At 49.3% G+C, this 21,151-nt stretch overlaps 1 protein-coding gene and 1 long non-coding RNA gene across 3 annotated transcripts in view; both read right to left on the bottom strand.

Moving 5' to 3' along the window:
* Positions 1–1,774: 1,774 nt before the first annotated feature.
* On the bottom strand, positions 1,775–4,575 carry LOC103549754 (uncharacterized). The gene is made up of 3 exons (XR_544607.2): positions 4,347–4,575; positions 3,460–3,588; positions 1,775–2,881 (listed from the first exon to the last, which is right to left on the bottom strand). It is a non-coding gene; the product is annotated as an uncharacterized lncRNA (long non-coding RNA).
* A 4,169-nt stretch (positions 4,576–8,744) lies between these two features.
* ERN1 (endoplasmic reticulum to nucleus signaling 1) overlaps positions 8,745–21,151 on the bottom strand; it is an 81,934-nt gene continuing 69,527 nt past the window's right edge. For both annotated transcript variants that reach the window (XM_070560245.1, XM_070560246.1), the window contains exons 18-22: positions 18,665–18,812; positions 17,028–17,155; positions 14,779–14,902; positions 14,270–14,337; positions 8,745–13,534 (exon numbers count right to left, since the gene is read on the bottom strand). In XM_070560245.1, coding sequence (XP_070416346.1) covers positions 13,322–13,534; positions 14,270–14,337; positions 14,779–14,902; positions 17,028–17,155; positions 18,665–18,812 — 681 coding nt within the window. In that variant the 3' untranslated portion in view covers positions 8,745–13,321. The remainder of the gene's footprint in view (positions 13,535–14,269; positions 14,338–14,778; positions 14,903–17,027; positions 17,156–18,664; positions 18,813–21,151) is intronic.

Below are 21,151 nucleotides of genomic sequence, written 5' to 3'. Positions count from 1 at the left end.
TCTCCTCCCCCCATTTTGTGGCTTCTGGGCAGATCACTTTCCACATCTGTTTCTTGCTTTCCCTTCTCTGCTAAGTTTCTGGTGCCTTCCTCTTTGAACCAACAAGAGCACGTTCAATGAAAGTTTACTGGACTCCCACAGCAGCTTGGTTTTATGAGACATGTGTTTTACAGCAAATGTTCTCAAACTTTAGCACACACCAGCATCACCGGCGGGTCCTGCCCCCAGAGTTTCTGATTCAGCAGGTCTGGGATGAGGCCTGGGAATCTGCATTTCTAACAGGTTCCCACATGATGGTGATGCTTCTGGGGCTGGGACCACACTGTTTTAGCAAGAGTGAGAAAGTGTTCTCAATTTAAACAAAGCCAAGGCCATCTTAACTACATGTAGAAGCCAGAGGTTTGGAGTAGAAATGCTGACCAGGCCCTGGAAGGCTAGCGCTTCACAGGCAGGCTGTAGGCTCACTGGCCTACAGACTGAATGATGGAGACTGTGGGGTCAGTCCGGCAGAGTGGAGAGAGTTACATGGACCTGTGTTTGAATCTCTGCTCAGCTCCTTGCCGGCTGTGTGACCTTGGGCAAGTTGCTTAACTTCTCTGAGCTTCAGTTTGCTCATCTCTAAAGTGGGGTAATACTAATAGCCAACATTTCTGTCGTGCTGACTATGCATGTGTGTGGAGTTGTGTTGAGTTGAGCAGGCACGCAGCAGCAGGAGACCGGGCTGAGATTCAAATCCAGGCAGTTGGGATCCCACATCTAAGCCCCAAAGCCCTTTCACCCGCCTCAGAGTTCCCCTCGAAGGGCTTCTAGGAGGAATAAATGTGATGATTTGTAAAACATTGACCCAGAACCTGGTACACGGTAAGCACTCAACCAAATTTATGGTGGTTGTTACAACTGGTGCCCCAACGTGCAGCTGTGTCCTTGTAGGCCGTGCTCAAGGACACCCTAGTACATGGCTTGACTATTGCATGGAGCCACAGAATGTCAGACTCCAAGATCACCCCCATATAGGGAGGGGCCTATGAATATTATAAGTTAATCCTGAAGCGGGAAAAGTTTGTGAATATGCATTGCTTAGAAAACGCCTGGCTCATGAAGGACTTGAGATGTTTATATAACCAGCCTCCTTGGCCTTCTTTTTGGACCCCAGCCTCATCTCATACAGAGCGACCCTGCAGAGTGGGGAGGAGGACAGCCTGGTGACCTGGGTGGACACAGGACAGTGGGGGCCCGGGGAACAGAGGCTGCACGCGGGCGCCAGTTGGCAGCCAAGGTGAGGGAACGTCCTGCCGCCCGTTCCTCTATGATCACAAGTAGGTTCGGAACCAGCTGGGATCCTGAGAGACTGTTTTTAAGGAGGGTGATCTCTGTAGACGCAGCAACTCCATCCATAAACACCCCACGGCCAAAGAGCTGAGGGAGGGAGAGCCTGACAGGGTTTCAAAGGAGGGAGAGAGCCTTCCTTCTGGAAAACACGGGCGTCCGGGTACCCAGCTGCCCTTTACCTCCTGTAGGCTTTACTGCAAGGGGGAGAATAAACTGAGATGCCTTACTAGGAACTCAGATGGGAAGTCGAGCTGTTTCCTTAGGTAAGATGCCAAAGGCAGCTCCCTGGCTTATTAGAGCAAGGTCAAAATCCAAGAGAGAAACAAGGTTTTTAAAAATTTTTTCCTGTGAGGCTGTTCTCTTTTGGGGCCTGAATGTTAGGTTAAGAAATATTTGAGTATAGTTAAAGATTAGTTTTTAAAAATCAATTAGATGCTACTAGGTGTTTATGTTTTTTAAACGGTTCTAATTCTTTTTGCAAACACAACCCTTAGAGCATGTGTCCAGGGTTAGAGGCGACAGCTGTGGGGTCCAGGCCCAGTGGCAGTGATGGGGGTGTGCATCTGGCCTCCCCTCCCCCCCCCACTTCTGCACAGGCTCTCCAGCCCAAATGAGGCCACACAGCCAGAGGCAAGTTCTGTTGCAACAACAGAACTGCCTCAATTTCTCTGTTGGTGTATAAACGACCTCAGCAACTGACAAAGTCAAGGTCCCAGCAAACTCTTGGGGCCCCATGTCACTTCTGGCTTCTGAGCAACTTCCCATAATGTCCCAATCAGAATCTGAAAACAAGTTAATCCACCCACGTGTAGAGTCCTGGGCCTCCTCAGTCTAAAGTGCAAGCTGCTCGGGTCCCACCAGCTCCTGAGCTTTCATCCATGTTCCAGTTAATGCCTCCCGTGGCTCAAAGTCTCCCATTTGCCCTCGGAAACTTGTTTTACCGGAGAGAAACTTGCCCACATCCCCCACCTCTTCACACACACACACACCACCCACTTCCTTCCTTTCCCTGACGGGGGCCTTGTCCTGCTCTGAGCATGACCTTTCCCCCCATTCCTCTTGCATGGGAACTTCCCATATCTCTGGGCTGGGCAGGCATTGGGTATTGCTGGCTCCTCGTGGCCTCAGCATTCTGGAAGCACGCCACCCTCCCATGCTGCTCCTCCCTGAGGTCCATGCCAGCTCCCCATCTCGAGGCCATTCCACTACCTGGGATTCATGGAGGACTTTGCCTCTGTCTTCCTGTCTCCCCCTCCCTCCCCCACCCTTGATTCTTGCTGTCATCCTGGGCAACCCCAGTGTCTACCAGAAGGCCCAGCTACACCTGAGCCTCAACGTCCACACACTTCCTCAACTATAAGTCTTTATCTCCCGGGGCCGGCCCGGTGGCACAGCAATTAAGTTCATACGTTCCACTTCTCAGTGGCCCGGGGTTCGCCGGTTCGGATCCCAGGTGCGGACATGGCACCGCTTGGCAAGCCATGCTGTGGTAAGCATCCCATATATAAAGTTGAGGAAGATGGGCACGGATGTTAGCTCAGGGCTAATCTTCCTAAAAAAAAAAAAAAAAAAAAAGAGTCTTTACCTCCATTCCACCACCCACCCCTGCAGCCAGATCTTACTTTACGGCCATGCAATGCTGCTCCACCTCCAGAATCTCCTCTGACCACTTCCCTGTCTCCCTCCATCAGTCTGGACCCCAAAGTCAACCACTTTCCCATCAACTCCCTCAGTGTCCCCTCTTTGCACCTGCTATGCCCACTCAGTACCCCCGCCCCCGACAGGCTAGGTTTCCTCAGCAGGCTGCAGCCCTAAGCAAAGGGCAGTTGCCTCCGCCTATAGTTACGCATGAATGCGGTGGGCTGAGGAGGGCAGATCTGCCAGTAGAACTAGAGTAAGATTTCAACTTGGAGACCGGGAAGGATGGTGGAGGTTGAGAGTGACATGTGGGAACTGAAATTAACTAGAAGTTGGTTCATAGAACATTTGAGCCTTACCTACCCCTGATGTGGAAGGACAGACAGTAGCAGTCCATCCCCAGGCCAACGATCAGAAGATTCTTCTCTAGACATTTAAGAACCCAGGGCAAAGACTTCTCACTGTGGCTTTTAAGGGTTCCCATATGATTACCTAAAAACAGGGCTCCCAGGATGACGAGCTCTACCCACCAACAGGGGCTCTCAGTCAGCTTTTTGTGGCCTCATTTTTAAGTATGTATAACCCATCAGTGATCACCAGACATTTAAGAAAATCTGCAACCTGGAAAAGGGAGATCAAAATAAATAAAAATGACCCCAAAGGATATAGCAGAGATAATACAGGGAATTGAAGAAAAGGTTAAAAAAAACCCAGCTCTAATTAGTATCCTCAAATACTCATTTCTCCTTAAGAAAGGGATCAAGAGCCCTTGGAAATTAAAAGTGATTGAGGAAACTAAGAAAAGTGTCATAGAAAGTTTGGAAAATAAAGCCAGGAAGTTTTCCAGAAGGAACAAAAATCAATGAAAGGAATATCAAAAATACAAGATAAATGACACAGAGGATCAAACCCAGAGTTCCAGAAAATAAAAACAGAGGAAATGGAGGGGAGATAATTATCTTAAAATTACACAAACTTTTCATAGCAGAAGGACACAAGCCTTTGGGTTAAAGTGCAATGATGAAACAGACCCGCACCTAGACATGCCATCACGGACAAGCGCGAGGGGTCATCCCTGTGTTTCCACGGGACCCCTCTACTGACTGGCCACAGGGTGGGAGTGGGTGCCGGGCCCCCTGACTGAGGGCTTGGCCACATTCCCTCAGGGAGCCAGTGGCTAAGGAAACGAGACAAGCTCTCGCTCTGACGCTGCTGCAGTAAGAGAACCTCCCACCACGGAATTGGATGGATGACCAGTTCTTTCTCAGTCCCAGGGACTGGCTTGTGGAAACCAGGATTTTAAAAAAATATATACAGTATCATCCAAATTTGGATTTAAAAACTGACGCAGAATTATTTTTAAAAGGTAAAAGGCATACCAAAGCATCAGCAGTGATGATCTTCTGAGCTTCCTTTCCATAATCGGCAGGATGGCCTAGATCAACGGTTCCCACACTTGGGGGTGTGTCAGAATCATCTGGAAGTTGGTCCTGTGGATCTTTGCTTGGAAGAATGCAGAGGCCCAGGCTTGTTGCAGCAGGACGTGGCCTGGGTCTGTGTATGTTCCCCAGACCATGTTTATGATACAACTGAAGTTTGCAAAACACTGACCTAAAAACGTTAAGAAATACAAACAACAGCACTGGGCTTTGTTATCTTGGATACAGCAAATCTTATCTAAGAGGGCTTCCTTTTCAATCAACATGTTCTCCATTCTCTGCTCACTCTCTCACCCCTGAGACAGCCACCCAGCCACTAGTGGCAAAATATGGCCCCCATGTTTTAAGGGGAAGAGCAGCTTTGTTAAGCAGTAGCCGTGGTTTTATTATTTTCTTTCTTTCCGTCATTGTCCTTTATCCCTCAGTTTCTTCCCTCTGCAGCAGAAGATGCCAGAATGGAGGCCAGACCCTCAGCTCCACACTTCATGGGGCCTGGTATAAATTACCCATCTGTCGACCTTCTGCCCCTTACTGTCCCCCGCTGGCCCCCACCACGCCAAAATTGTTCTGAGGAGAGAGGATCTCCTTTCCACCTTTGCCCTCTGCCTGTCTGCCCTGGCTAACCTGGACATCCCAAGACCCAGGAGAAGACCACCACAAACCCAGCAGACCCTCTGGTGCCACAGGAAGGCAGTGGGGGGATGCGCTATTGCCCCCTCCCACCTGCCTTGTTGGAGTCAGCCCACATCTCGTCAGGTGTCACCCCGAGCAGGGCTCAGTTATGGTCCAGGTAACCGTCATTGCCAAACAGGGTATTAACTGTGTTGGGGGGGTGACAGAGCTGCAGGTAGAGACTCCCTCATCTTTGCCCCTTGGACTGTCTGAGACACACCCCTTTTAGCTGACTAAAGGCACAAGCGGTTGGGCGCTGACCTTCTCCCTTCTGGGCTAGCGTACTGCCTTTCCCGTGACATTTTTTAGCTGACGCGTGGTCAGGATGGGCTCAGCTAGGCTGCAGTAATTAACCCAGACATTTCACCGGCCTGACACAAGTGCTGAGTTTTTACTGATAGGTCTGTTCTGAGTCAGGTGACTTTTTAGGGCAGCTGCCTTCCTGAAGGGGACTCTGTGATTCAGGTTGCTGCCTTTCTGTGCCACCTCAGTATGTGACCTCCACGATCACATCAGAGGAAGAGAGAACTAGAGGGTTGGGTCCCAGCTCTTAAATGCTTTGGCTTGGATGTGCCACATGTTACTTCTGTTCCCAGCCAGTTGGCCAGAATTAGTCACATGCCCCAAGCTAACTTCAAGGGAGGCTGGCAATGTTGTCTTCTCGGTATCCGGAAAGACAGAAATAGGATTTGATGAAAACATAGCATTATCTCTGCCCCTCCAAACAGCCTTCCTTCCTTTTTTCTTAAATTAAAGGCAATGATTGGATCAGTGTACGTCCCCTCTTGGAGAACATCATGTTAGCATATGAAAGGCCTCTGAATGGTATTGCTGTAAATATGAAACCTTTATTTAATCCAGCATTTCCTAAATTTATTTGGTCTTTTAGCCCTTTTTTCTGAGTTTAATATCCCTTGGAGCTAGTATTCTGAGGTGCAAATTTTGGGAAATTGTCCTAAATGAGTCAACCGTGGCCCTTGGTTTTCCCACCTTGTATCGCCACCTCTCAGTGCCTGTGTGTCTGGAACATGAGACGTCCTCTGGCAGATCCTGCAGAACTGACACCCCACCCCCACCCGGCCTGGAAGAGCTCTTCAGGGTGCCTAGCTCCCAATTCCTGTGACACACCCACCCCCCCCCCCCACCTCCTGCTCAGGCCGCCCTTTTCCAGGAACTTATCACGGGGAACTTATCATGGGCCTTGATCATAAATGCTTATTTGGAAGGGACACGAGTCCAACCTCCGACCCAAGGAAGAATTTCTTTCTAGTCTGTTCAGGATGAGGCCCCTCCCCTCTGTTGGATTCCTCCAGAGACCTACAGATACTTCCTCGCAAAGCCTCCTTTGGCGCTACTGGGCAGCTCAAGCTGTCAGGCAGCCCTTCCCTCTGGACCTGGGATGTGCTGTCCTGGACCCTGCTCCCTCAATACCAGCTTAAACCCCCTGGAGCAAGACAGCAAAGCCAGTTCCTCATCACATGACAGATGTCTGAGGACCCAACTGCTCCCACTCTCTCTAGGCCAAACTCCTCTCATCTCTTTTTTTTTCTTTTTGAGGAAGATTAGCCCTGAGCTAACATCTGCTGCCAATCTTCCTCTTTTTGCTGAGGAAGACTGGCCCTGAGCTCACAGCCATGCCCATCTTCCCCTACTTTATATGTGGGATGCCACCTCAGCATGGCTTGCCAAGCGGTGCCATGTCCGCTCCCGGGATCTGAACTGGCGCACCCTGTGCCGCTGAAGCAGAACATGCACACTTAACCGCTGTGCCACCGGGCCAGCCCCTGTCCTCTCGTCTCTTTAAAAGCCCTTCAGGACCCTGCCCTCCCCTTCCAACCCCATCATTAATGTCAAGGCAGGACTTCCCATCATCCTTTGAGTTTAGGCTCAGCTTTTCAGTTTCTCAGTATCTTCTGGAATCTTGATTGGGTCATGAATCACGTTGGTGATTAGTCACTCTTTCCAGCTTTGGGTTGCCTGCAGGCAAACCTGATGAGCACTCTTCTGTGGCTTCATCCAAATCACTGAGCTGGGCTGGGAAGGGGAAGTTGGACTCGGAGAAGCACAGGGAGAGGGAGGGAAGGACACTTGCTGGGCTCACCGCCAACCCTCAGAGGCCAAGTTCATTCAATTGTTGTCTTGTCAGCCCCGCCCCTCTTGTTTCTGGACTGCCCCCTCCGACCCCTGCCATCTTTCAATATGGTTTCCCAGGGGCTGCCATGTTCATGTCAGCCCTGCTCCTCTGCCCACAGTTGACTGGACCAGACATGGGCTCATGATCTTATTTTTGACCTTGGCAAAGGGTCTGGTCAGTCTCGCGCTGAAGTGAAGGATGTTAAATGTTTTCGATCTTGAAGGAAATACTGGTCTGCAGGGAGAGAGGAATGAGGCCAACGTGTGATCAAGACACAGGATACCGCAGCACAGTGCCTGGCCCAGTGGGAAGGAAAGACAGGCGGGGCTAACTGTTACGCTGGCTGTTATCTGTGGCAGCTAAGGCACGCATCTAGAACAAATGGGACAAAAACAGACAGTGCAAATAGGTACACTCACTGATGGAATACAGTTGTGTATACATGAACATTTATTTAAGGAAATATATCAAACACTCAGAAAAAAGCACCCTCTTTGCAGCCCAACACTGACTCAGTGTGCAAAGCGACAAACCCTGCCTCAGTGCTCCAAACCACAGCCCTGGCTGTGCCAGCATCTCAACCACCTGCTGGCGTCCCTCCTGAGGACCTGCACCTCTCTCTGTTCTCAGAGGAGCTAAGGATGCTGCCAGCTGCCTCCCTCCCTGGTCTGGGCCAATTCAAGATGTGGCCCCAGCCCTGGCACAGAGCTCTGCAGGGAATCCAAGAGCTGTCTCTGCTGCCACGTCAAGTGACTGGAGGCAGTAAGCAGGTGCCAGAGCGTACTGAAGTCCCTCGTGCTCCCTTGGATTTGGCTGCCTCCAAGACCCAGTGCTTCAGAGGGAGGGTGTGCCCATGGTTTGCAGGGACAGTCCTGGTATCCAATGAGGCCGGGGGATGGGATGGCAGTAGGCGGAGCAGAAGCAGCCGGTCTTGGTGCTTCGTGAGTGGCGCCTGCCTGGTGGCGCAAGAGAAAGTGAAGCCTCCTCTGATTTCACCAGAGGATGCGGCAGGGGAAGGAGACAGAACGTTGGCAGGATCCTAAAATCCCATTGGCTGGCGCTGGCTGCACTCCTTGGTGTGTGAGTGGACATAGTATGTGCTTCTGACACGCTCAGGTCATGGCTTTCCCATTGCTGTGTTGGTTGAGTTACCTTATGGTTTTTCTCCCCGTGTATATGTCTTGGTCCAGTATCCTATTCACTGTACACGTGCCCCAAACTCTGCTGGAACCTAATTCTCACCATGAGGTATGTCTGTCCCAACCTGGCCACCTTCCTGGAATTGAGCCCTAATCAACACTTTGGGGGACTTCTTGCAGTGTTTCAAAGAATCTTTTCCCACAGCCACCTGTGGAAGACGTTCCAGACCCCTGGACCCTGCTGTGGACACAACAGGCAACTGCACCCCCCGCCCGTCCTCCCACCCGCTGAGCCACCTGCTTACCCTCACCATCCAGACCCCTACCCCGGAAGACAGGTGAGAACGACCCCTGGTCTGAGAGTGGTGAAGTCTTTAAGAAGATGAAGCTGGCTTCCAAATCTAAAACTACTTTATTTGTGGTTGGCTCAACATAAGACGCCATCATCAATCAGCAGAATTATAAAACTGTACAGGAGGTACAAAAATAGGCCGTTTAACTTAATTACCCTTACATCATCAAGCTTTAAAAATACACATAAAAACTGTACAATCTGGCAGTTTATAAAATATAAAGCTAAAAAGAAGATTTTAGGTTCCATAAAGAGGATTGTATCACACAATTAACACGTATCCATTAAACAATTAACCGTCCACAGAGAAGACACAATGGCACAGAATTTTTTATAAGATCACTTAAAAATTAACATTTTTACCCCGACCAAATTAATTACCCTTTAATGACAAAACTACTATAAGGCATCCATCCCGTGGAAGGATACAGTATAACTTTTCCTTTTCCAGTTTTAAAATGGTCAGGGGTGTTGTCCAAAACAAGTCTGATGTGCCTTAAGCAAGTGCGATTGTAACTGGAGACACTTCAGAGTAAAAATTAAATAAATATAAATAGGTTAAATAAATAGGTCATTGCAAAAAGAACACTAGATAAGGTTTGCATCTGAGAATGCCACATAGTTGACCAGTAATGCTTTCTAGGTAAGTGGGGACTCCCCCGTCACAGCTTCTGGGAGACTGCAAAGGAATACTGTACCCGCCAAACACACACAGACACAGGGGAAGGCGATGGGTGGGGACTTTGGCTGGAAGTGTTGCTTAAGGCTGTTCCAGTGGGAGGCTCATTGCAGATTCCTTGTGGTTTTCCAAAGAATACGGAAAGGACTTAAGTGCCAGTATAAAAATTTAGAACCAGAGTTTCTCATGGGAAATCACTGTTTCATAAAGAAAACAAAGTACGGGAAGATTAGACACTTCGGCTTAAAAGATAATGGTCCAACCCTGGAAGGTGGAATTTTTGCTCATCTGTATAGGACACCTGATGACCTTCTTCAGGAAATGCTGATGCCAGGCCACATTCAACTAAAATGACTATTCCAGGATGGGGAAGGAACGGCCAAGGTGAAAAAACTGGGAAATACGAGGAAAAGAGATTTCAGAAACTAAATGGGTAGAGAGGAAGCTAAAAAGAATTGAAAGAGGCTCTTCACAGACGTGCTGTGCTTTCTCTCCCAGCCCCTCCGGCAGAGGAGGCTGCAGGAAGCAGAACCAGCCCACCTCCCGCGAGGACCTCAAGGCTGAGAACCCAATGAACAGAGATGGAGAAGGGGAACTGCGGTGGGAAAGCCACACCCGGCCAGAGCACAGCTTCTGAGAGGACAGCAGCTGAGAGAAAGCCCTACAACCCAAAGGGCCCCACACCTGCGAGAGAGGCCAGATCAGCAAGTAATTCATCTCTCCTGGCGCAGCGAGAAGGATGCAACGATAAATGAAGCGCATTCACACAAAACCTTACCAAAAGGCCCAGGCTTAACTCTGCTCAGAGCCTTCTTTCTAGAGTCGGTGGGAAGAAAATACTGTGCTGAACCCACCAACCTGCGGGTCCTTCAATATAACGTGTAGGAGGTCAGAGTGATATCTCCCTGGAAAGACCCTACAACGACTACTACACGGGCTGGGGGCGGAGGGTGGGAATCACATCTTTGCACCCAGGATTTTATACGTCAGCCACTAGATGGTTACTGACTTAGCAAGTAACACCAATGGTTCCCCAAGTGCAAATGCTCTGGTGCCCAGTGATGTGCGGAGCTCTTGACAAACTGAAGTTATAAAGACTCAAGAAGCAGCAAGAGAAATTCTGGAAAGGCATGCCAAAGACAGATTCAATACAAGATTTAAATAGATTGTAGCATCCTTGGGAATCCTAATAGATGCGACTAAATTCTGTCTTAAAAACGAAGATAGCGTACGTTTAAAAAGTTAAACAGCCTTCCAGGAATTGTACTAAAAATCAAACTGCTCAGCTGCCAGAGGATGCACAAGACTGCAGAACCCTGTTCTAAAGAAAGACACCTTCCCACGGTGCCGAGCACAACAGGAAACCAGAATTTGAGAGACGAGAACAGGATAGATAAACCAGATGACGCCCAAAGTGTTTTCATGACAAGTGCCCACGTGTGACCTCTTCAAACCAGTGAAGGACGGACTAGTGACTGGGTTCCTAAAGGTGACAGAGGGAAGACGGACAGAAGGCAAGTTGACCAGACCTGAGGGGTGCTGGGACACGGGCAGCTTTAAGACAGAAGAGGCGCAAACCCCAAATGCACACCTTGCCCCATCCCCTGGATTTTCTTTGTGGCACTGACACTTACGTCCTGTTGTCGCTCTCCCCGTAAGCTCTGATGAAAGCAGATGTTTGCTATCTTGTTCACTTCTGTGACCCTGGCACTCGGTATCCTGCCTGGCTCCTATGGTAACTGCTTGGATAAAAATATGTCGAATAGATGAGTTTGAGAAAGTTGGGTAGTTAGAAACAAATAGGATAAGCTGAAAGCGTGTTTTTAAAAAGTTGGCCCAGAAGCAAGTTGGGCCAAAACAGAGATGTCACAAATACTGGGAAGCTAGAAATGACCTGGCTCCTCCCCTAAAGAGAACATTCAGCACGAGAACCAGGTGAGGCAGCAGTCCCCCTGGCCGCACGGAAAGCTGACAGTCCCATTAAACCACTCGTGCCATCTTCTCCACCTCTCTCGGGCTCCCCATGCAGGCTGTGCGGCCAAGCAGCCCGCGGAGCTGGAGGAGAAGGCGCGTGAGGGGACACAGGCACGGCGCATCAGAGTGGGGACAGGAACACTGGGGCCGAGTTCCTAAAAAACGGAGAGCATGGGAAAAGACACCACGATGCCGACCAAGGGCACCAGGATTCCTAGGTCTAAATGAGGCAACTGGGGTTTAAAGACACAGGCCATTCATTTAAGAAAATAAAAGTTACTTAGGCATTATGAGAGGAAGGCAGCTGGATTGCACACAGGCAGAACGACAGCGTTTGAGGAGCAGCCCCATACACACACCCCAGCAGAAAACATCTCACGAGAAGAAGAAACAGTGATTTCTCTGACCATTCGTAAAAGCCAACAACGACACAACTGCTGAGTGGAGTCTCCGAGTTCCCCGGGACTGAGGCGCAGTGACCGCTCACCCGGCTGGGGAGAGCGCAGAGAAGGTGCTTCCTTCTGGGCACCCTGACTGCATAACCCCTAAGGCTCTCGGTGCAGAAACGACAAGAATTTTTTACTGGAACTAAAGTTAAAAATTATGTTAGTTTTAGGGGGAAAAATGACCTGCTATTGCCATAATTTAAGAGAATATTACCTTGAAATTGTTTAATACATGTAGATAGTGTTACTGTAACGTTTTACTCTTCAGCATTAGAGAATGTTCTAAACATGAACATTCTTTCTCGGGGGGATGGGGACTTTTGGTACCACAAAAAATAGAAGATGTATTATTGTCTTGCATTTCTTCTTCATCAGTAAGCTTCAAGTTTAGCTGACTTACGCTAATGTAGCATTCTACAGAATGATCAAAATATAAAGTCATTAAAACCTGCCAAGAAAAACAAAAAAGCCTGCCTACGAAGCATGTAGTGACCCTGGCCTCGGCTTCCAAGCCCTGGCCCATCTTGCTGGCCCCAGGGACAGAGGAGCCTTATCACCTACCCACTGGCCCAGGGCTCTCCCAGGTGGCCGCGTGTCCCATTCAGCCCGCTCCCCTCCAGTCCTGAAGGCGTGTCCCTGTCTGGGTCTCAGCGGCTCTTCCTGATGGCCAGGGAACTTATCACCTCTTGTCCCCAAACGCTCATAGAAATCCCCAAGTGGCCCAGGGAACAAATCCACCAAAGGCCACCATTCAGGCCACTGGGGCACTGGGTGGCAGCTGCCTCAGAACAGTGTCCTCTTCGTCTTCAGACGTTCTTCGTTCAGGTTTTCGCTGCAGACCTGGCCTCACCTTCAGGTGGCATGCTGACCTGTCCCAACACTGCGCCCCCGGCTCATGGCTCTTCACTGCCCCTAAGGAAACACTGGTTGCAGTGACCTGGGAAACTCTGGGGGCATCTGTGATCAGCGAGGCATCGTCGATGCCCAAGGACAACACCCTCTGAACATCTTCCTCCTCCTTGGCACCCTGACCTCCTGAGCCCCACTCCTGGCAGAGGCTGCGCTTAGTGCCTTGCAGCCTAGCTAGTCAACGGGAGAGATGCTCCTGGTCCCAGCATGTATGCAAAACTGAGCATTCCCTCTTCTCTCTTCCTTAAAGGCCCACAGGCTGACATCGAACCGGAAGTTTAAAAAGAAACATTAAGTCTAAAGCTGTTTTATCCAAGACAAGGCGGAGGGTGCTCCTTTCGCTGCCTCTGGGATGGGCCGTCCTTTGCAGACGTCTCCTAGTTGTAAAGCTTTCGTGCTAACATCCTCCCAGCTCCCTGCAGGTCAGGAGGGGTCACCTCTCCTACTTCCTCGAGCCAGCATCCTCCTCTGCTGGCTGCAGAGCGGGCAGCTCAAGGCACTTGGTTTGGGAGCCTGGTCTCCCTGCTAACCCGGGAGGCACCAGGCTCTGGCTTGTAGAGACCAAGCCCTCAGTCACAGCTGGGGCCACCAGAACGGAAGCTGCCCTGGCTCAGAGGGCATCTGGAGTCACTGGGGGCTGGGGCTCCGGGGGCTCGTGGAAGTAGTAGGGCTGGAAGAGTCTCTCATGGCGGCACAGCTCCATGGCCCGGTAGGTGTGTGAGAGGAGGTGGGGGAAGCGCGAGGTGAAGTAGCGCACGAAGTCGTCGGGCAGGGAGCCCAGCGTCTCCCGCACCTCCACAGGCAGCTCCCGGTAGTGGTGCTTCTGCAAACAGGGCGGACACACACACACACAGAGGGTTAGCACTTAGAAAGCCTGTGAAACGCTGGTAAAAGATCCTTCTATTATTCAAGGATGACAGAATGTTAGTTGGTTCTCTGTAAAGAAAAGGGAAAAATGCTTACAGGGCCTCCCTTTGGGAGGAGGCCTGGGAGCTGAGCAAGGGAGCAGGGAGGAGCTTCACGGCCAGAGTGGGCTCCCGCGCCCAGGGCCTAGCAAGACTCCTGGCAGCCTCAAGTGGAATAAAGTCACCTGGGACTGAAGTGTCTGTCCTGACAGGCTTGGAGGCCTTGTCTGTGCCCGGACCCTGTTTGAGGGCTGCTCAGTGACCAGCACAGACCAAGGGCACCCCCAGGCCCCTGCTCGGAGGCCCTGGAGGCCAGGCCCCCTGCGGGAAGGGGCCAGAGGGTCCCTGTCAGAGGGAGTTCATACAGGGCTGTATCAGGCAGGTAGAGGGCACCGAACAAGTCAGCAAAGACCACAATGGGTGCTGGCAGCAGAGAGCCGGCTTCCCAGAGCAAAACTCCTCACCTCAATGTCCCTGAAGAGAAAACCCACTTAAAGGAAGAAACGGCCTCTAATGTGTCAAGTCTGGCTAAGGCCTCCCAGCCTCTGACAGGTCAGAATTCCAGTATGGAGGAAAGGACCCACAGAGAAGGGACTTGAGGAGGGTGGCTGTGCTGCCGCCACCTGGCCCCATACAGGATTCACAACCCTTACCTTATTTCTCATGGCTCGGAGGAGATCCCTGACCGAGCCACCTTTATAGGTTCTGAATTTACGCAGATCTAGGAAAAAAACAAGGAATGCAATGTAACAAATACGTTTCAAAAGAAAACAATTCCTGGGGCTCCTGGGGATTAGGCAATCAGACTGAAGTACAACATAACTCTACACTTGTGGTTTGGGGGAGCATGTTCCCCAACTAAGAGTGAGGGCCACATTAGTCTGAATGCCACCTCCTGACTGTACCCAGATCAGAAATAACCACTGAGAGCACGACACCCATCACTAACCTGTCACTCTAAGAGAAGAAAGTGAAATACACCTCAGGGTAATTCTGTATCCAAACCACAGAGGACACACCCACAGAAAGCCTCAACCCCATAAGTGGTATATGGAACCCCAACAGCCTCAAGTTTCCATTTCCGCGATTGCTTCTTAGAAACGGCCGCTGCTTTTGAAACGTTTCTGCCAGCGTTTGCTCCCAGGGGCTTCAGCGTGCTCACCCGTCTGGAGGGGGACAGTGATGTTCTCCTTCCAGTCCATCTTCACCACAGCTCTCCCACCTCTCTCCAGCTGCTTCACTATCGGGCCGTCCAGGGATTCCTTTTCTATCCGGTCACTGACGTCCTGCGAGGGAAACAAGGCAACGGATGCTGCTGAGCGTGCAGGGAAGCCGAGCGCTAGAGGATCGACACGCTAGGCAACAGAGTGGTCACTGCTACCTGAGTCGTAGAGACTGACGGCCCTCTCAGGGCCAGGCTGAAGCCTGCCTCAGAGCTGGCCAGAAGGGCTCTGCCTCACCGCCCAGCCCAATCCATTAACTTTTCCCCTGTGAGCGGCGTGTCTGTTGCTCACCGGGGAGAGGCCCACAAAGACTGTCTCCACAGCAGAGAGAAGCGTCACAGATACACACCTGTCCACAGACCCTGAACACCTCACCTATTTTTCACACACACACACACACACACGCATGCACACTACATTCCACATAGAACCATATGTGCAAACTATATTCATCAATGAACCAAAAAAAGCCCAATTTGGATGTGCATCCCGTGCTTTTTGTCTACCCAGTGAAACATCCATAACTGGTGAAGGGTCGTCACTCCTCACTCAACATTAGAAAAGACAGATGAAGCCAAGCCTTCTTTGGAGGAGGAAACCTGGAGACAAGAGTGTGGGCTCCGGAGGCCCCGCCCTGGATTCAAACCCTGCTCTGTGTTTGACGGATGAACATACGCCCCCTGAGACTGGCCCCCACCCGTAAGACAGGTCCATCAACGGCTGAGGGAACAGAGTGACGAGCCCCCGTGCGCTAATGCTGAGCAGGCTTCTAAGACCCATATAGTCTTTTCTTTCTTTGATGAAGATGAAGGCAGACTGGCTGACCCTCTAACTTGCAGTTGCTAGAGGACAGCCTTGGAGGGATTAGACTGTCAACTCGGGGACACTGGGGCCACACGGCTCTGTGCTGCAGAGCCCTTACAGTTAGTTGATAACATGTAAGCCAGCTGTGTTTGCAAGACATACGACTTGGAAATACCATGAGTTTAAACCCTAACCCACGGTGGGGTGAAGGTCTTGTTTGAGCTTTATTCCTGTTTTACATTTTATCTTCATCAAAGTGACCTGGCTACTTTCCAAAAGTCCCTTGAAGACATGTGACCTCAGTATTTTAATGTTATGTCCTGTGGAACACAGCGATCAACCTGATGTTACACATACCCACTACTGCCACGGAAAATGGCATTAAACCCTCCCCCTCCCAACCCATCCAAATAGTTACTAAGCATCTGCGTGTGCCAGGCAGTGTCCCGGGTGGTGAGGACACAGCAGTGAGCCCAGCAATCAATCACTCCTGCTCTCAAGGAGCTTGCATTCTGGGGGCTTCACCACAGCCAGCTCCCGTCAGGCTCCAGGACAGTGTGACAGTCACTTCCAGATCACGGTGCTTATCAACTCCACGCAGGCCCAGACCCAGGAGGGAAAAAAGCACAGCCGCCGCATGCCTGCTTTCAGAGTGGGTGTGCTGGTAGCAGGCATCCGGGCGAGTCATGCCGAGCTCACCCCAGGGAAGACTTTGAGAAACACATCACCTTTCCACAAAGCCACCTGGCAATGTCACGGAGTCTTAAAACAGTTAAACCACTAAAGGAGTTCATATGCCTTGATCCTATAATTTAACTTCTCAGAATCTATCTTAAGCAAAAAGAGATCTGGGGAATGACTGAGTAAAAGATGAGAGAAAAAAAATCCAATATAAGGAAATGTTTAAATTTATGGAATTATACAATGCCTGGGATTTGCTTTAAAATAATCTGAGGTAGGGAGGGGTGGAGAGAGGGCAGAGATTGAGTTAATAATTGTTGAAGCTGGCTGACGGGCAAATGGGAGTTCATTATAGTATTCCCTCTACTTTTGCATATGTTTGAAAGTTCCTATTAACAAAGTTTTAAAATTATGGCACATTCATATGATAGAATACTACAGTCATTAAAATTCTCAAACTTTAACATGAAAAAATAGTTAAAATATTATGTATAGCAAAACATAAAATAAAAGCAGATTACAAAACTAAATACAGTTTGATCCTAATCACTCTTTTATGTATATGAAGAAAATATATTAAACATGGTTATCTCTCAGTTACGCGATTATGAGTCATTTGTTTTATTCTTTGTCCTTTGCTATATTTTCAAACTCTGGAAAGAACTAAATAAAGATTTTTGATAAAGAAAACAAACGTCTTTACCTGAAAGAACTGGAGCTGCTTTTCTAGGCTCCAGAAGAACGGGTGTTTCAGCACATGCTTCGCTGAGGGGCGCTTCTGAGGATCCATTGCAATCATCTTCTCTATTAATTCTCGGGCAATGACATCTTCTACAAAGGAGGAACATACACAAGCAACTCTACCAACAGCCTCAAGCCACAGTGAAACACCAAATACCCTACAATCGGCACGCCCTTGACTCAAGAGTCCACTGACAGGAATCCATTCCAATAACATGATTAAGAACTTGCACAAAACTCTGGCTAATAAGGAGAGTCCTCAATGCCTGGTTTGTGAAAAGGAACGACTGGAAACACCCAATATCAGAGGCCCAGGTAACACTGCTGTGCCTCCATATACTGCACTGTGAGCCATTAAAATGACGCCATGACTGAATGCAGATTGACATGGAGAAAGATTCAAGATGAAGTTAAAAAATGAGCGTGTTGCAAAACAGCATGTATTATTTAATCCCATTTTTTTTTTTAAAGATTTTATTTTTCCTTTTTCTCCCCAAAGCCCCCCAGTACATAGTTGTATATATTTTAGTTGTGGGTCCTTCTAGTTGTGGTACGTGGGATGCCACCTCAACATAGCTTGATGAGCGGTACCATGTCCACACCCAGGATTTGAACTCATGAAACCCTGGGTGGCCAAAGCGGAGCATGTAAACTTAACCACTTGGTCAGCCCCTTTAATCTCATTTTTAATAAAAATATGCATACATGTCTCAGAGGGATGACTGGAATAATATATACAAAAATATTAAGAGCAGTCACTCATCACTGTATAATGGAATTATGGGCCTTTATGCTAATCTGTTTTTTCTACAGGGAATAAGGAAAATCATCCATAAGTAAAACAATAAGTTAGTTCTATTTATGTATTTATTTTTGCTGGGGAAGATTTGCCCTGAGCTAACATCTGCTGCCAATCTTCCTCTTTTTGTATGTGAGCCACCACCAAAGCATGGCCACCGATAGACAAGTGGTGTAGGTCCGTGCCTGGGAACCGACGTGGGCCATCGAAGCAGTGCTGCTGAACTTAACCACTAAGCCACTGGGGCTGGCCCTAGTTTTAACTTTTTAAAAAGGTGGCACTGGGGCGTCATAGGCCAATTATAATGCGAGAGACCCTGAAGTCAGGGAGAAAGACTTGTTGCACCCACGCCAGGAGAGTTAGAACCAAGCTTGTCTATCTCCAGCCCAGGCCACATCTGCTGACCAGTGGCCTGCAAACGAGAGAGTCTAGTTCACTGAGCATGGACTATCTATCTTCCTAAATGTCAGTGCAGGAAGGGACCTCAGATTATTTAACCCTCACAAGTCACAAGCTGGAAAACAGAGGTCCCCTAAGGGGCCTTTGCCCAGGTCAAACAGGTAACTTGGTGACCTGAAGGAACCTCAGAGCTTCTTGGCTTTAGAAGGAGGTGCCCCAAGGATAACCGACTCAGCCCTCCACCAGCTCTGGAATGAGTCGTCAATTCACTGAGGCCCACAGGTGAGCAGCTGGAAAGAAGGGCCTCTGGGAGTGCAAAGCCAGCACAACCCCAGTCCAGGGGGGCCACGTGGGCAGTGGAGGAGTTGTGCCTGACCCATCCCGTCCTGCTGCCCACTCACCGTGCTTCTCGGGGTGTAAGCAGTCGAGGCTGTAGGCACCCAGGAGGATGTTGGCCTGCCGCTGCAGGGACTTCCCAAAAGGGTGGCTGCCCTCAGATATCACGTAGTAAAAGACACAGCCAGCAGAGAAGATGTCCACGGTGTAGGTCTGAAAAGAAACATGAGGCGTGAGAGGCCTTCTGGGGCAGGATCCTCATTCTCACCCGGCAGCCAGGGAGGAGAGGAGCGTGGCTGCTGCTGCTTCCACCTCGATGGTGTCCTGGGAGAACCAGCTAACGTACGGGATTGCTCAGAGCAGTGCTGCGCAGCCTGCAGGTGCTGCACGAGTGTCTGTGGTCACATGGAGAATACGGGCTCTGGAGATGACTGCCTGGGACACTGGCTCTGCCACTTGCCAGCTGGAAGCCCCCTGACTGCTCTGTGTCTTGGGGTCTCCGAATGTAAAATGCGGATAACAACGGTATGTTCCTCATAGGGTGTTGTGAACATTAACTGCGTTAATATGTGAAAATGGTTCCTTAAACCAGCGCCCAGCCCACAGGAAGCCCCCTGCTGGCCATCAGTTATTCTTTACCCAACCAGCATGTGTGTCCTCGTAGGCAGGGATTTTTGTGCATTGCTTCCCTGCTGTAGTCCCAAGGGGCCTAGAATGGTGCCCACACATAGTAGGTCTCAAAACTTTGTTAATAAATGAATCAAACAGCTCTGGGTTCAAGAACAGCCCCACAAAGAAATTATTTGACAAGTTTCTAGTGAAGGCTCTCCTGTTACGTGATACTCCTCTCACCTATCCTGTGAAATCATTCAGTGTCTAGGGCTGAGCTTCTCTCTAGGGAATGTGCATGTGTGATTTCTAGCTTGTGCTACTTGGAGTGTAACACTGGTGTGGTCCCAAACACGGCTTGGGGCCCTCTTGCTAGGCTCCACCTCTTAGATTCTCCACTGGACGACGTGAGGATCTAGTGAGAGGGAGCCAGGAGCTTGTCGCCTTCCACGCTAGAGAAACACACCTTAACAATACTGTACAGTCCATCGGCCTCACAACAGCTGTGTGAGGCAAGCAGAGCTAATGTCGTCATTCCCAGATGAAGACACAAGCAGAAATATTCAATGACAAGCCCAGGGTCACTGCTGGACAGTGACAAACCAGGACAAGACTCAGGTCTTCTAATTCCAATGCCCAATCACCTTTATTTTACCTTACTAGAATTTTCCTTAGGTGGGTGACAGATCCAGGAAAAGAGGAGCAATCCACCATAGCTGAAGTTCTTACCTGACTGCCACCACTCACCTACTCAGTGTGTCATTAATGCATCCCGTTTTCTGCAGCCTGCACTTCCTGACGTCCCCAGCACACTCACTGCTGAAGCTGGGAGCTCTTGTCCTGCCTGCCTGGCTCCTTCTGCTCCCACTAGCTTATCTCTGTGCTCAGGTATGTTCTTTCCCTAACTTATTACTGCCCCTCGTTCTTGTAATTTAAATATTCCATAAACTGATAAAATATACGTGCCAGCAAGTTTGAGGTAAGCTGAATCTTTGGAAAGACTCGATAAAATGGAGTGGCTACAAAAACTGCTGTGAAATTAGACGTGGGAGACTCAACTGCAAGGGACTGGGACATAAATAGTTAAAAGCTAGGATTCTGCTCTCAATTTGCTTAGAAGGGTTGGAAATGTCCAAGTCTCAATCTAGAAGTCATAGACGTGGCATGTGAATATGCTTCATGCAAGAGGGAAAATGATCAACTCCATTCAGTTGGACCCAAATTCAAAGAAAAGACATTGACCTACATCAAAAGATTTCCATTACTTAAAGAATTACATTACTCGGCCCTGTGGCCGAGTGGTTGGGTTCGCGCATTCCACTTTGGCGGCCCGGGGTTTTGCCGGTTTGGATGCTGGATGCAGACATGGCACTGCTCATCAAGCCATGCTGAGGCAGCAGCCCACACAGCACAACTAGAAGGACCCACAATTAGAATATACAGCTATGTACTGGGGGTGCTCTGGGGAGAAGAAGAAGAAAAAAAAGAAGATTGGCAACAGATGTTAGCTCAGATGCCAATTAAAAAAAAAAGAATTACATTACTTGCTTTAAGTTAAAATAAGATGTTTAAGGTATGTAGAATTGGGCAAGAGGGCTCTACTGGATCTAATCTATTTTATGATGGCTCATCCCAGCTGGGTTTGGATCAAGGAAGTGCAAGGTAATCCTCTAATGCCTTGTGCTAGAAAGCAAGGTGCTCGAACACGCATGGGCTCTTAGCAAAAGGGTGCAGAAGCCAGCCTGAAGGGCTCCCATTGGCCAAATCTGGGACAATTTGAGTATCAAAAGGAGTAAGGGTGAAAAAATAAAAGAAAAAAGAGAATAAGGGCTACAAATAAAGCTCTTCTTTACAGAAAAATGTCAGCTAATAAACGCAGAAGAATTTCCACTGAGTTAAGTGATTCAGGTAAGGATTGTCAATGGATGCTGAACCATCAGGTG

The sequence above is a fragment of the Equus przewalskii genome, chromosome 10 (assembly GCF_037783145.1).
Source record: "Equus przewalskii isolate Varuska chromosome 10, EquPr2, whole genome shotgun sequence".
NCBI classification, from domain to species: domain Eukaryota; kingdom Metazoa; phylum Chordata; class Mammalia; order Perissodactyla; family Equidae; genus Equus; species Equus przewalskii.
The sequence above is the reverse complement of the archived record's forward strand: the minus strand, read 5'-3'. Positions and strand labels throughout refer to the sequence as shown.